General features: G+C 39.5%; 1 protein-coding gene across 2 annotated transcripts in view; it reads right to left on the bottom strand.

Annotated features, from left to right (window-relative positions):
- The window catches only part of USP48 (ubiquitin specific peptidase 48), a 93,968-nt gene that overhangs the window by 35,234 nt on the left and 43,199 nt on the right, over positions 1 to 15,535 (bottom strand). Inside the window, exons 10-14 of one of the 2 annotated variants that reach the window (XM_032391755.1) lie at positions 10,964 to 11,092; positions 9,574 to 9,723; positions 5,170 to 5,367; positions 3,893 to 4,007; positions 2,617 to 2,747 (exon numbers count right to left, since the gene is read on the bottom strand). In XM_032391755.1, the coding sequence (XP_032247646.1) occupies positions 2,617 to 2,747; positions 3,893 to 4,007; positions 5,170 to 5,367; positions 9,574 to 9,723; positions 10,964 to 11,092 (723 nt within the window). The remainder of the gene's footprint in view (positions 1 to 2,616; positions 2,748 to 3,892; positions 4,008 to 5,169; positions 5,368 to 9,573; positions 9,724 to 10,963; positions 11,093 to 15,535) is intronic. The other variant, XM_032391764.1, reaches the window with a different exon arrangement.

Genomic DNA, 15,535 nt, shown 5'->3' with positions numbered 1-15,535 from the left:
AACCGGGCATACGAAGGACACTCTCTCTGTCACATACACAAATACAACTACTTCTCAAATAAAGGACCATGGTCGATCTCGATGATAATTTTGAAAGGCAAAGCCCTGACACTGCTAAATCATTTTTCATATATCAGACTAGTAAAAAGCTGATGTGAAAAGCATACTCTTCATGTGGACAAAAGCATGGAAAAATAAGCCCCCATATGCTTTCTGGAGAAAATTTACCAATACGTTATCAGTACGTATTGCCAATTATAAGTGGGTGTGATTCTCTGATCCAACAACGTCTGGGAAGTTATGCATACCTAAGGACGCTCACTTTATCTGTTCTTATACACTAATAGTACAAAACTGAAAAAGAATCAGTTAAATAGAATACATCCATACAACGAAATGCAGCCACTAAATAAAAAGAACCATGTATTCTAAGAGAACAAAATGCACAACTGCATCTACAGGAGTGCCATTATTAAAATACAAAATAAAACCCTATTTTTATAGCAATTATATCTGGTGTAACGGCTTGCAGATTTTACTCTGTACCTTCTGCACTGCTTCAAGCTCTTAAAATCTCTGAATGGAGGAAGGGGGAGAAGAGAAACATATTACTCTCAAACCAACACGAAAACTATTTTTAAGCTAGGCCAACATCAAGGTACTTTCTATTATGGCATCTGAGTTTACTTAAAAGGAAGAATCACTGGGGTGCCTGGCTGGCTCAGTTGGTGGAGTGTGTGACTCGATCTCGGAGTTTTTTGATTTTGAGCCCTATGTTGGGTGTTGAGATTACTTACAAGCTTAAAAAAAAAGGAAAAAGAAAAAAAAGGACCACTAACACATAAAGAAGCTTAAAAGAGCACCAAGTAAATATTTAACACACTGGGTCATATGATGCTACTAAAAATATGGTTTTTAAATGACAGGACAATAACATTGAAACTAAGGTTAAGTTCATGAATTGTACAGCAGAGCAAGATTTTTTTTCTAACCATAAGGGGAAAAAAAAAATACTCTTCAAATTTGAAAATATTAAAAATCATAGCTTAAAACAAATAGTGGCTTTGGGGTTTTTATTTTCTTTTTTTTTTTTTTAAAGATTTTATTTATTTATTTGACATAGAGAGAACACAAGCAGGCAGAGCAGCAGGCAGAGGGAGAGGGAGAAGCAGACCTCCCGAGGAGCAGGGAGCCCAATGTGGGGCTTGATCCCAGGACCCTGGTACCATGACCTGAGCCGAAGGCAGACGCTCAACGACTGAGCCACCCAGGCGCCCCTGGGATTTTTATTTTCTTAAAAAGTTAAGAGATGGTGCGCCTGGGTGACTCAGTCATTAAGCGTCTGCCTCCGGCTCAGGTCATGATCCCAGGGTCCTGGGATCGAGCCCCGCATCGGGCTCCCTGCTCCGCGGGAAGCCTGCTTCTCCCTCTCCCACTCCCCCTGCCTGTGTTCCCTCTCTCGCTGTCTCTCTCTCTCTGTCAAATAAATAAGGAAAATCTTAAAAAAAAAAAAAAAGTTAAGAGCTGTTGAATTACTGTGCTGAATACCTGACAGTAACGTAACACTGTGTGTTAACTATCCTTCAGAAAAATAATCATAGCCATTTATTAAAATAAAAAAACATACAAAAAAATTAAAAGGTAGTCATATGGGAAGAGCCACACCAAGAAAATTCAGAATATTTCAGTAAAAAGTTTAAGAATATTATAAGGATAATTTTTTAAAAATCTATGTATGTAGATCCTAATTATCTGGATAAGAAAACTAAGTGAAACAACCACTTCAGGGTCACTAATTGTGCCTGAATAGACTGATCAAACCACTAGCTTCCATTTTAAACCTACAAATAATTTTAGAGCCTTAATTCCCCTTGTATCTTATAAAACACTGATTATAAAATTCAATTTAGTGGTTGACCTATATTAACATAATTTCCTACTTGAAAGCACAGCTTCAGAAAACTCAGAAGAATTTAAAAGCAAAATGCTATTCATAAGCTGCCTTCTCTCCTGGATAAAAAACGCAGCAGTACAAGCTCATTTTATTTGCCAAAGGCAGCCTGTAAATGTGGCAGATAATCTATAAAACCAAACATACTGAGCTGCCAATATACTATGTAACTGGCACCAGACTCACCTTTCTTAAAAATTTTAGTCTGGAGCAGAATTTAAAAAGAATTTTGCACATGATTAATTGGAGAGACCAGGAGCAAAAAGGATGCCAGGGCACACAGAATTCCTCATGTGAGCTGCTGAGCCCTTGCTCAATTTCAGTATCTTAACAATCTTGGGACGCCTGGGTGGCTCAGTTGGTTGGGCGGCTGCCTTCGGCTCAGGTCATGATCCCAGGGTCCTGGGATCAAGTCCTGCATTGGGCTCCTTGCTTGGCAGGGAGTCCGCTTCTCCCTCTGCCTGCCAATCCCCTTGCTTATACACACTCGCGCACTCTCTCTCTGACAAATAAAATAAAATCTTAAAAAAAAAAACAAAACAATCTTTTATTTGTTCTGAGACACTTGAGAGCTTTGGGTTTAATAAAAATGGCCTATGAAATTGCACAGATGGGAATTCTGTGGTATCGTCCACGACCACCAACACAGAGACTTTTCACATTACCTTTGTTCAAGGTGTTGCCGTTCATTTTCCCGTTGCTTTGGTCTACATCACCATCTGGTTCATCTAACTGTTCAAGAGCGAGCTGGCGCCAACTGCGCAGGGAGGACTTCCCCACCCAAAATCCATCATTGCTGCAGAACAGAGACCATGTGAAATCACACAAGTAGCATTTCCTTTTTTTTTTTTTTCTTAAGATTTTATTTATTTATCTGAGAGAGAGAGAATGAGAGAGAGCACATGAGAGCGGGGAGGGTCAGAGGGAGAAGCAGACTCCCTGCCGAGCAGGGAGCCCGATGCGGGACTTGATCCAGGGACTCCAGGATCATGACCTGAGCCGAAGGCAGTCGCCTAACCAACTGAGCCACCCAGGCGCCCCACAAGTAGCATTTCCTAATGGCCCCCTTCCCCTTCTCTATGTGTAAAGGTCATGAACTAAAAATGAATTACAAACATTCAAAATCTGCTACTGTCCACACAGTTTTTAACCCACTCCCATGTTTTGGCCATTTTCACTCTTCACTACTGAAATGCAGTTATCTCAGATTCTGTTTCCATCCCAAATCTTATCCTGCTTCCTCAATTACATTCACACTGAACACAACACAATGGGCTACTTTCTTTCCCTTGACTACTACTCCCAAAGAAATACAGCTGTGCCTTCAAGCACACATACGGGTCCTCACATATATATATCCATGTCTACATACAAACACACATTTAAGGAGTCCTGAGGCTGTTTGCAGAATGACCAAAAAACAGTGAACTAGGTTAATCTTTATTTGGAAAATATGTAACAGAAGTTAAACCCAGATATAATAAGCTCCATAATAAATGCCATCTGAGTTTATTGGTTCCCAGGTCCAGAGGTCCACTGGGGAGTGGCACTTGACACACTCCAAGTATGCTGGGTATTTCTGCCAAGGATGCTCCCCTGGGTACCCTCTGTTAATACACTTCAGCCTCTCTAGAGGGGACACACCCACACCTGAACACATACTACCATGCTGCCTTGGTCTGGTCGGACCTCAGACCCGCACCTCTGCTTCTACTTTTCTGATGGATGGAATACAGTAGCAAAGCCTGAGTGACTTGGCTTTGTTCATCTTGAACCACAATGGCAATCACTGCAAAAATCTAACCTCCCTGACGTCCACGTCATTGCCCTTCTTTCTTCGAAAAACCCTAACTCCTATTGTCTATAGATTACAAGCCATTTGGTTATTACCTCTTACAACTATTTTGGTTTATCAACAACAGTATACGCTGTGTAACATACCCCTTTACCGTCGCCTTTAGCAGATTATTAACAGTTTTATAATCTTCATTTAGTTGGCTCTTCAGACGCAACACACGACAGCGTTCTACCACACACTCCTTACACAGGGCTTTCACTAGAGGTGAGAGAGAAGAAGAGCAAATGAAGTTCATTCAAGCACAGATTACCTGTGAGCAAAGTGTCAGGACTTCACAGAACACAGAATTCTAAAGCAAAGTCACAAGTTTTGACAATAGGGAAAACTGGTATACATCCTAAATTATTTAGGTTGATACAGATCTCAAGACAGCAAAATTGGTATCTGCATAAAGAAAGAACAATGAGAGATGAAATGTCATAATATGGTAAAACAGCCTATGCCCTCAAGGACTTTATTCTACAAGGTTTAGATGCATATTTTACAAGACTAGAGTTAAACAATTGAGGCTCTAAGGTGGGGGGAGACAACATATCTGACAACTATAAATATGTTAATTGAGAGCTTCATGTGAATATGAAATATTGGAACACTTCAAAGCATAGAACACTGTGGGGGGGGGGGAGAACCATCAAGGGCCGATTTAAAACTCACAGTTGTAGGGATCCTATGAAATGTGATTCTTTGGAAGATCTAATCACTGCTTAGTTCATTGATCATGAATCAAAAACAAATTTAGAAAGCAAAACTCCAGATGTGTACAAGAGATGGCCTGGATCAGGCAGTTAAATGCCAGTTTTTATGCAGTAAGTTCTACACATTCAGAAAACAGCACTTAATGTAGAAAGAGGGAGGGAGGGTGATCACACAATTTTGTTTTAGCACATTCACCTATAGATTGGAGGTGGGGCTTATGTTGCCATTAAAATGAAAAATGTTTTGAGGAGAGACAACCAGAACCAAACAGACTATGGATACTATGTCGTTATATATAGCTCTATATTCAAAGTAGAATTGAGCAGCTTCTATTCATAAGCTAAGTAACAATCTACAGTAGACGTGCAATCAACCAGACCAAGGTTCGAGTACTTGGAAGAGTACTGAACAAACTAACAAAATACTACCAGATGGTTTTCTCAAAAGAAGAAAGTTTTGTCTCCTCTGGGAGGAAAACAACAAGGAAACTCAATGAAAAGTGATGTATAATGCTACATAACTTCTTTACTGAGCAAATCCTTTCTTTCTGCAAAGCGTACAGAACATCTGGACTGGCTGGCAGAGTCTGGGTCAATGATCACAGAGACCACAGGGTGAGGACTTAATGAATTCCTTCGTACTCAGAGAAGACACCCCGAATTACCAGTTAGTCTTGGTCCTCCCCCGTATCGACTATAGAAAATGTCGGCTGCATATTCAGATATTCTCTTCATAATTGAGATCTTGTCAGGATGAAGCTTGTCATGGGAACACAGGCAAGCGTGATTATCAATAGGCTTGGTGGGTGTCGATTCATCCAACCACTTCTGCAGCCACTCGAGAGAGACAAATTCATAGGGCTCTGAGGAAGAAAGGAAAGGAAAGAGTCTATGTATTTTTACAGCTTTTTGACTAAGTGATACATTCATTTTCCTCAAAAGACAATGCAAACCCTGTCCAATGTTAGCAGAATCAGAAGCATCACTGTTCAGGGGAAATGTTTGAGGACCGCGACACAAAGCTCCATTTAACTACCCTCTTCTGGTTCAAGGAGCTGTGCATGACAGGGACGAGTCGGCACAGTGCCCTATGAGATCGGCTGGTATTATTAACCACATTCTACAAAAGAGGCATCCACAGAGAGAAGTGTCTTGCTTGACAGCACAGAACTCTGATCAGGACACCCATGATTGTGAACTACAAAGACATGCTCCACGCCAGCTCACAAGTCACATAACCTCATTCCCTATTATGTTTATTTCATAAATGATTTTCATAAACACTTCACCAATATGTGATATACATGTGGAACTGAAAATGAAACGTCTGACTGAGTTCTAAGTTAGAGATTAACCTCATCAGCTATAACCGCACTTTTATAAGCCAGTTTCAACCACTGAACTTTTCTTCATCCAAGAGGATACTGATGTCAATTAAAACGTATTTGATTTCCCCACCCCAATCCATATCATGAGCTATTTGTCACATTATTATGTATTTCAAGAAAGTAAGCTATTTTTAAACAAATTTCAGGATGAAGTACACTAGAATTGAATTGTTACTGATTTTGAAGTTGCAAAAATTAAGACAAAACCAAACCACCTCAAACTGAATTTTCATTTGGGAAAACAGAGTCCATGAGTTCCCTAAAAGTCAAAATTAAAGACAAAGGGCCAGCTTTGATTACTTACAAAGATCTCCAGTGAGTCCCAGCATAAAACATAGAAGAAAACATACAGAGATTGAATTTACGTATTTGTATTATGTACTACTTCTGATGAGATCTGAGGGATAGACAATTCAACTCAAAGCCCATTTTGACCACTTTTATACTACAAATCTAGAAGACTAATTTCCATTTTAAGTTTAGTTTGAAATATTTCAATTTTTACAAAAACAAAATCCGGCATTGTCACATCCCGTATTTGTGCTAAGACTATACATTGTCAACTGAGAGCCTTCTGAGTCCTCAGCCCTAATGCAGCTGCAGAGAAAGAGCTCATGACTGCAAGTTGAGACCAAGGTCTAATCCAAGTTCTGCCACCAAGAAACTGAACTTCAGCAAGTCACTTAAACTCTCTATGCTTCAGGTCTTTTATTTGTAAAATGAAGGTAATAATACCTGCCTTCTACCTACCTCACAGGGATGTTGTTGAATGTAAAAGATAAGATAAGTGAAGCATTTTGAGCTTTTTGGAAGAAAAGAGATATAGAAAAATTAATCATACATTCACACAATATATAAAGAGGAGACCTTAACATTCAGTATAGGTAACATGGTCGTGGCACTTTACAATATATAATGGTGTGGTTCATTAAATTTAAAATACCTCCCAATTTTATTTGCCATTTATCACGTTGAAACTGCCAGGGACACAGTACACTGGGTATCTTAAGAATGCAAAGACAAATGATCTCTATCCAAGAAAGGAAAATGAAAGTTTTAGCATATCTCATCTTTTCCCAAATACAGTCCCATAGATTAAAATTTTTATTAATCTAAAGGCCATCAAAGGGAGGGAAAACAGAACTGTGACACAGAGCCACATGCAAGAATAATTTGGCAGGTGTTCTCATTTCCCTGGGAGCTGGAGAGGGGAAAAGAGCAGATTGTCACCTGCTACGGCTAACTGGAAGAATACACGGTAAGGACCCTGACCCTTTTAAGAAAAGGAATCTAGGAAAACTGCACGTGCACAAAGCACGCCTGGCCAAGGGCTGTCTGCCGGGATTCAACGACCAGGGCAGCCATGCCCGACCCATATGACAACAATGTGGTTCAAAGGCAGTCTGTTCAAGACAACATGCTCCAATCCCCTACCAGAGTCCCACAGAAAACCTCCCAGTGAAGCATATTCTGGTCTTGAGCAGTTTCATATGAATTAAATGTAAGATATGAAGATCAGAAAAACCATGTCTGATTTTATAGTAAGAGGAGGAAGAGAGCAGAGAGCAGGCCTGGAATTCTGATGTAATACCATATTATTAATTCTGCCCATTTTCTAGATTCAGGGTGCCAGTTTAGTATGCTGGAGGACCCGTGGGAGGAAGAGCGACTGTGGTCACATAGGTCTCTCTCTCTTTCATTTTCAATCTCCATTACTATAAAGAGCTGTATCAATCTCTGCCAAGACTAACCCTGAGGATCAGGGTCAAGCTCAAGTCTCAACAGTTAAAGCAGATCTACTTCTGGAAAGTTTTTACACTACAGATGCTTCTGCTCTAGACAAAGACTCATGGCAGGATCTCTATCACTTGTGATCCAGAAACCATCTGAGCACCACCTTCCGAAGGCATGGGTCATCAACCACCAGAAAGGAATGAGAACTCTATTTGCCAAGTTGGAGATACCGAAAGGTTTAAAATCTCAGCATTTGGCAAAACAGGAAAGCACTTGTTAAAATATTTACAAAGGAAAACGTACATTTTGGTTAAAAATTACTTATAACTTTTTTTTTTTTTATGCCTGGATTCAAAAGAAGGAATTTTCTTTTGGGGAGTTATAAAAGTCCAGGAAAGACTGTAGCATCACAAATATTTGCAACACTCAACCTAGAGATAAAATTTAAGATTATTTAGAGAGAACTTATTTCAATACCAAGGCCAAAAGGGTTTGTGTTCCCAATGAGGCTTATATTTTAGGTAAGGGACTCTTCTTTAAATATTTTCACAAACACAGGTAGGATTTAGAATATGCATAACAAAGACTTGGATTGGCAGCACAAAACCACGGTCATCTGCTTTGGGATTTGTCAACATTTTAGCACATCATAGATTTTCTACTATGTAAGTTTAATGCAAATGGGGAAAAAATCATGAAGTTCATTACTGGTGAAAGTATTGATAAAGAGACATATTCCAAGAACATAAGAACAGGTTCTTATAGACTGAATGAAAATAGCCAAGAGAAGCGCAAATATGTGTTAACCTGACACATCACGTCTCTGGGCCATGTGGTAGTTTTAAAGAGTGGTTCAAAAACAGCATTTTACTTTAGATTCAGTTAGTCCCTTTCTCTCATCCAGTGAATGCAGGAAACTGGGAATATAGTTCAAAAAATAGATTTCTAGGTCTCAACTCTTTTGAATAAACTTAGAGATCTGAATCATATTCATTCCCAAATCATTTCCAGTAAAATTAAGGTCAGTCTAACTTTTTAGAATAATCCCAACCCTTGGGACAGAGTGAGAGTAACAGGTTACAAAGAAAGGTCAGAATCCAATAAGATGTAGTTCAGAAAGAACTTTTAAGAGCTATTCTTACAGATTTAGCAATTTATATTCATCTTTTGTTTGAAGTTATACCAGTAATAGAAAATTAAGATATGAAAAAGACAAAACCACAAGTACAATTACACTTGAGTATTTATTTTCTAAAATTAGGATTAAACTGCCTCTTCTTTACGCAGGAATTGGGCACGGGGAATTCTGTCTATGAAATGACAAAGACAGCGTTATCACTACTAATGGCATAGTAGCCTGGAAAAGTTGGGGTTTTCTTTCTGAGGCACTAGGTAAACTTGCATTAAACATACACAGTAAAGGGATGAGCTGGCTCATGTGGGATAATTCTTAAGAAATTAGGGGTCAGCAAAAAGCTCTCTTGTTCTTAGCATAACATTTGATATTAAATTTCAGATTAGTCTAATAGTATCATAAAAAATAGTATTCACAGAAAAAAATGCCGGTTAATACGGCCAGGGCACAAACTGTGCAAGGAAACAACATAGTGAGTTGCTTCCATAGTAACCCAATCAGATCTTTTGTTAAGAACAAATTAGTATCTCACAAAATAGAAACATCTGTAAGACTCATATATATGCAGAGCGCTGACCTAAACCTTGTAATTTATTAAGAGCTTCCCGTTTTTAAAAGTACATGATAACGAAAATTCTATGGAATGCTACACATCAAATTATTGCTGGTTTACACAGTAATTCTGTAGTGCCTAAGCTGGCATGAGTAGGTTATAGGACAGGGTAGGGGCAAGTTTGTTCATACACATCTGTGAACATGAAAGAAACAAGGCACATCATGGCAACAGTGCTGTCCCAGAATATCTTACAGACCAGCTCCAGCAGGTAACCTTTGGTACAGCTCCTTAACCTCTTCATGTTTAGCTTTTCCTTTGTCCACGCTTTGCTTGCGCATCTCGGCCATTTCGATACACCACTCCTCAAACTTGGAATTATCCCGATCTACCAGCTCTTGAAGAAAGGCTTTCAAAACATAAAAGACAAAAAATAACATTTTCCTGTTTTCAAAGACACAAAACCATGCCAATCTCTGAATTATACCAAATACTGGCTAGGATTCTGGTGACAACTTCCTCCTGAGGTCTCCCTTCTTGGGAGAAACCTCCACCCTGAAGGCGAAAGTAAAACTGGTAACAGCCACTAGAATAATACTGGGTGATGCCCGACCTGGTTCTCCATGATGTCACGAGCCAACTGGAGCCATCAAATGGCTCAGAAATACCATCCAAAATTGAGAATGCCACGGAGCACAAACAGTATTAGATAAAACGACAACTGAAGATTGCCTTCAGGCCAGTAGCAACTCTTTTTTTAAATTAAGTAGGATCTACGCCCATCGCAGGGCTCAAAATCACGACTCTGAGATCAAGAGTTGCAGGCCCTACCAACTGAGGCAGCCAGGCAGCCTACAACTGTTCCTTTTAAAAAATAATCTATAAAATTAATTAAAAGTGGCTAAAACACATTTGTTTGCTTTACAAATTAAACCAAATGGCAAAAAGAAAAAAAACACACACAAAAAAAAAACACCAAAAAACCCACAAATGGCTCTTTAAATACATGTTTTGCCTACCTACAGAATTTTTTAAACTGTTTTTGCTTTTCTTTGGGAGGAGAGGGGTCAGTGGAATAGTTCTGTTAAAGGCTCCTTTATTTTGAAAACTATTTTTTTTTTCTTACAGAATTCATTTTTGGGGTGCCTGGGTGGCATAGCTGGTTAAGCGTGTGACTCCTGGTTTCAGCTCAGGTCATGATCTCATGGGTCTTTATGAGCAGGGAGTGTGCTGGAAGATTCTCTCCCTCTGTCCCCCACTCTCTCTCAAATATTTAAGTAATCTCCACACCCAAAGTGGGGCTCAAATCCACAACGCAGGATTAACTAAGCTACCCAGGTGCCCCCAAAACTCATTACTTTATTTTTATTTTATTAAGTAGGTTCCATGCCAGCAAGGAGCCCAATGTGGGGCTCGAACTCATGACCCTGAGATTAAGACCTGAGCTGAAATCGAGTCAGATGCTCAACCAAGCCACCCAAATGCCCCAAAACTCACTACTTTAAAGCAAATTTGTGATTCTATCTACTTTCACCAACAAACACCATATGCAATGAACCTATCTTGATAAAGGAGTAATTTCCTGTCACTGATCTGTGAGCACGATATTCTATAGTATTTGCCTTCTGTAATCCTGGAAAATTGCTCACCTGGTACCTGAACAGTTGTGGTGGGTTTTTCTTGAGTTTGTAGTCTATACACCAACATATATGCATTTCTAGAGCAGTGAGTTCCTTTGCCACACTTGGGTTTACGCGTCTGGGACTTAGAAGGTTCTGCTGAGGTGGAAAAATAAAAGTTAACTAAATTAGAATGCCGATGGTCAGTCCTCATGCTTTTGCAGGGGAGGGGCAGGAGGAGGGCCATAGAACACAGTTCCTACAATACACATTCAAGATATTTATTTATTATTTTTTAATTTATTTTGTAAGTAAGTTGACACCCAGTGTGGAGCCCAACACAGGACTTCAACTGATGACCCTGAAATCAAGACCTGAGTCGAGATCACGACGATGCCCAACCAACTGATCCAACCAGGCGCCCCCACACTTAAAATTCTTTAACAGGGATCTAAAGCACTAAAAGGCAATACAAATTCAGCATGCTTGTTGGATGTCTGAATATTTAAACAGGTTTACTACCCTATCCTCCTTGTGTGCCATATTCCATTTTTAAAAGATGGTAAGTACTATTTTTCATGAAGACAAACCTAGAAGCAGAAAAGGTACTACTGCAATGAGTTTATTTTAATGTTGGTCTTAGATTATAAAAATAAATCTAGATTATTTTAGCGAACAAACTGATGGTTCCCAGGAAGGAAAGGGTAGGCTAATGGGTTAAATGGGTGGTGGGGATTAAGGAGTACACTGGTGTGATGAGCACCGGGTGTTGGATCCAAGTGTTTAATCGCTATAACTGTGTACCTGAAACTAAAGTAACACTAATATAACACTGTATGTTAACTGGAAAATAAAAATTTAACAAAATGGCATGTTCATTAACATGAAATGCTAATGAGCATAAAGATTAGCCACTGATACCTGTGAATTCAGTAGCAAGTAGAAACATTAAGTGTTCTGAATGTCAAGTCTATCACATGAACGTGATCTTTGAAATGGTGCTGAGTGGGGCGCCTGGGTAGCTCAGTCGGTTAAGTGTCTGCATTCGGCTCAGGTCATGATCTCCAGGTCCTGGGATCAAGTCCCGCATCGAGCTCCCTGCTCAGTGGGGAGTCTGCCTCTCCCTCTCCCCGTTTGGGCTCTCTCTGTTTCTGTGTGTGTGTCTCTCTCTCTCCCTCTCTCAAAAGAATAAATAAAATCTTAAAAAAAAAAAAAATGGTGCTGAGTATCCCAGGGTAATCTTCGGCGAGGGTGGGGCGCACAACAAAAAGGTCCTGCTTAGTTCTGGGGAAATCAATGGCCAGATTTTCAATTCACTATGTTCTTTTCTAAAATCAATCTGCCTCAACACTGCAGTCCCACTCATGGTCTCTGCCTGCCTCTCCTTTCTCAGTTATCCTCCCATTTTATTAAAGAAAGATATAATCTCTCACCCAGAGATTTAAAAAGTTTTAGCCATGTCATCACAAGAGATGTTTACAATAAAATTTTGCTTTGTGTTTAATTCAAAAATTTATTAACATACTTATACTGATGGATTATGTGGTGATATTTATAATTTAAAAAAAAGCTCAATCCAAAAGAACTTTTGAACTATTTAGAGATTTTATGGTTACAGAGATCTTAAGTATATTCCACTAGACAAAAATCCCATACGGTCAATTATAATGTAAATACTACCACAGGAGAAAGGGTAAGGGTTAAAAATATCCTGCTCTAAAGAAAGACCCATCCATGTGTCTCTGAAAAGTTAGTACTATGTTACTAATTTCATTTGGACTCAACTAAAAGAGTGATGTTACTGTTTTTACTATTTTTGTTAGAAATCACATTATTTGTAGCTACTTAAAATTATGATAAAAAATAACGGATTTCGGGCGGCATTGGTTAAGCGGCTGCCTTCAGCTCAGGTCGTGATCCCAGGGTCCTGGGATCGAGCCCCGCATTGGGCTCCCTGCTCCGTGGGAAGCCTGCTTCTCCCTCTCCTACTCCCTCTGCTTGTGTTCCCTCTCTCGCTGTCTCTCTGTCAAATAAATAAAATCTTTTTTTTTTTTTTAAGATTTTATTCATTTATTTGAAAGAGAGAGACACAGCGAGAGAGGGAACACAAGCAGGGGGAGGGGGAGAGGGAGAGGGAGAAGCAGGCTCCCCGCGGAACAGGGAGCCCGATGCGGGGCTCGATCCCAGGACCCTGGGATCACGACCTCAGCCGAAGGCAAACACTTAACTGACTGAGCCACCCAGGTGCCCCAGATCTTTAAAAATAAATAAATAAAAATAACGGATTTCAAAATGTTCAGGGAGGGGCACCTGGGTGGCTCAGTCAGTTAAGCAACTGATTCTTGGTTTCAGCTCAGGTCATAGTCTCAGGGTTTTGAGACTGAGCCCTGTGTTGGGCTGAATGCACAGCCTGCTTGGCATTCTCTCCCTTTTCCTCTCCCTCCCACTCTGTACCTCTCTCCATGCGCTTGCCGTGTGCACACACACTCTCAAATAAATAAAATCTCAGTAATAAAATAAAATGTTCAGGGAACAAAAATTTGTTCAATATTCTTGTAGAGTACACAGGACAAAACGTTTGAAGACCACCATTACAGGGAATTAACAATGTCAGGAGCGTATACAGTAATGAGGAGGTTGGGCATTTCTAACTAAACATAAAGATTTAACATGTTTGATATGTTTTGAAAAAATATTTTATGTATTTATGGGAGAGAGAGAGCACACACGAGGCAATAGCGGAAGGAACCCAGGGGGAGGAAGAGAGATAAGCAGACTCCACGCTGACCACAGAGCCCAATGCAGAGCTCCATCTCACAACCCTGAGATCATGACCTGAGCCAAAACCAGGAGTTGCACTCTGAACCGAATGAGCCACCCATGCGCCCCAACATGCTAGATACTTTGTGTGAGATGGAATATAAAACAATTCAAACAAGTTCATGATAGAATACCAAGGATTTTCTAATTTTGATAAAAAAGAAAAGAAGAGATGAAATTTGCCATGTACACTGCATACAGCAGTGAGGTATTAAAACATTGGGATGGGATCCTGATAAGGTGGAGTCTCTTTCTCTTGACCTATTTTAAAATTTAGGACTATCTGTATGTAGAAGATAGATAAAACAGCCTTAGCAATGCTTCTAATCCTACAATTCTAACTAAAATTAAAATAAATCAAATAAACCTCAGTAAAGAACAATTAAAGCCACGTCTCAGTTTTGTGCCCAGGTTCTCGTAATATATATATATCCACATATATACACACACATATATATGTGCAAATATATATATTCATAATATATACTAATATATATATCCTTATACCTCAATATTAAAGTGGGAGTGCATAGCTGAATATCTATAAACACCTAAATGTGACTTCTTTTTTTGTAGTATCTTCTATTTTATCTATTTATTTTTTATTATTATTAACATATAATGTATTATTTGTTCCAGGGGTACAGGCCTGTTATTCATCAGTCTTACACAATTCACAGCGCTCACCACAGCACATACCCTCCCCTATGCCCATCACCCACCCACCCCATTCCTGCCAACCCCCTCCACTCCAGCACCCATCAGTTTGTTTCCTGAGATTAAGAGCCTCTTATGGTTTGTCTCCCTCTCTGGTTTCCTCTTGTTTCACTTCTTCCTCTCTTCCCCTATGATCCCCTGCCTTGTTTCTCAAATTCCACGTATCAGTGAGATCATATAATTGTCTTTCTCTGCCTGATTTATTTCACTTAGCATAATACCCTAAATGTGATTTAAAATAGAAATTCTCTCCAAATTACAAAACCATGGTCCCACTTAACCCAAAACATGCTCCCACCTAACCAAAAACATGTTCCCACTTAACCATCCGTGGAAAGATTCCCCATAAACATCCAAAAGCTGACTCCAACAACCATGCTCCTCCCTGACACCTTGGGAAAGTGGTTTTGATTCATTAAGAAAGAACAGTGGCAGGAGACACACCTATTCCCAATCCTTTTCTCTTATTTATAGACTCCATAGTCCAAACCTCACCCAAAAATGACAAACACGGTAATAAAGTGATGAGAAGCTCAACCGAGATGGCTCCTACTAGAAGAACTATTCACTTCTGTAGGGAGTTAAGTGGGTATTATGGTCCAAGAACATGAACGTGACAACAGCTATTCACCAAGTACTCCCAATGGCCGACCTCACCACTACAAAACAACAAGCAGCTTACTCCCCAAAGGCACCGCTCACATTCCAGGGATGGGAAAAGATACTTAACAGGAAGGAGTATACACTGTTCTCAGAGTAATGGTTCCCTGCTAGAGTTATTTCCCCAACATAAATCTCCTAACCCAAAGAAAAGGACTACAAATCCTACTATGTTAAATCTACCGTTCATCATTTTAAGATTAATACTTGCTATCCTCTCCCCTTTCATCCCCCCCTTACCCCAAATTAAACTGGTTCTTGAATATTTGCCTTCAAACTGCACTGAAACCATTACAGAAACCATCTCTAGAAAAAAAAAAAAACTTTTTTTTTTTTTTTTTAATTCGGGCATTTCTAACAAAAGATGTTCAGAGATTTTACATGTGTTTAAGAAACGGAAATATC

Source organism: Phoca vitulina, unplaced genomic scaffold (genome assembly GCF_004348235.1).
Source record: "Phoca vitulina isolate PV1807 unplaced genomic scaffold, GSC_HSeal_1.0 scaffold2, whole genome shotgun sequence".
Taxonomy (NCBI): Eukaryota; Metazoa; Chordata; class Mammalia; order Carnivora; family Phocidae; genus Phoca; species Phoca vitulina.
The sequence above is the reverse complement of the archived record's forward strand: the minus strand, read 5'-3'. Positions and strand labels throughout refer to the sequence as shown.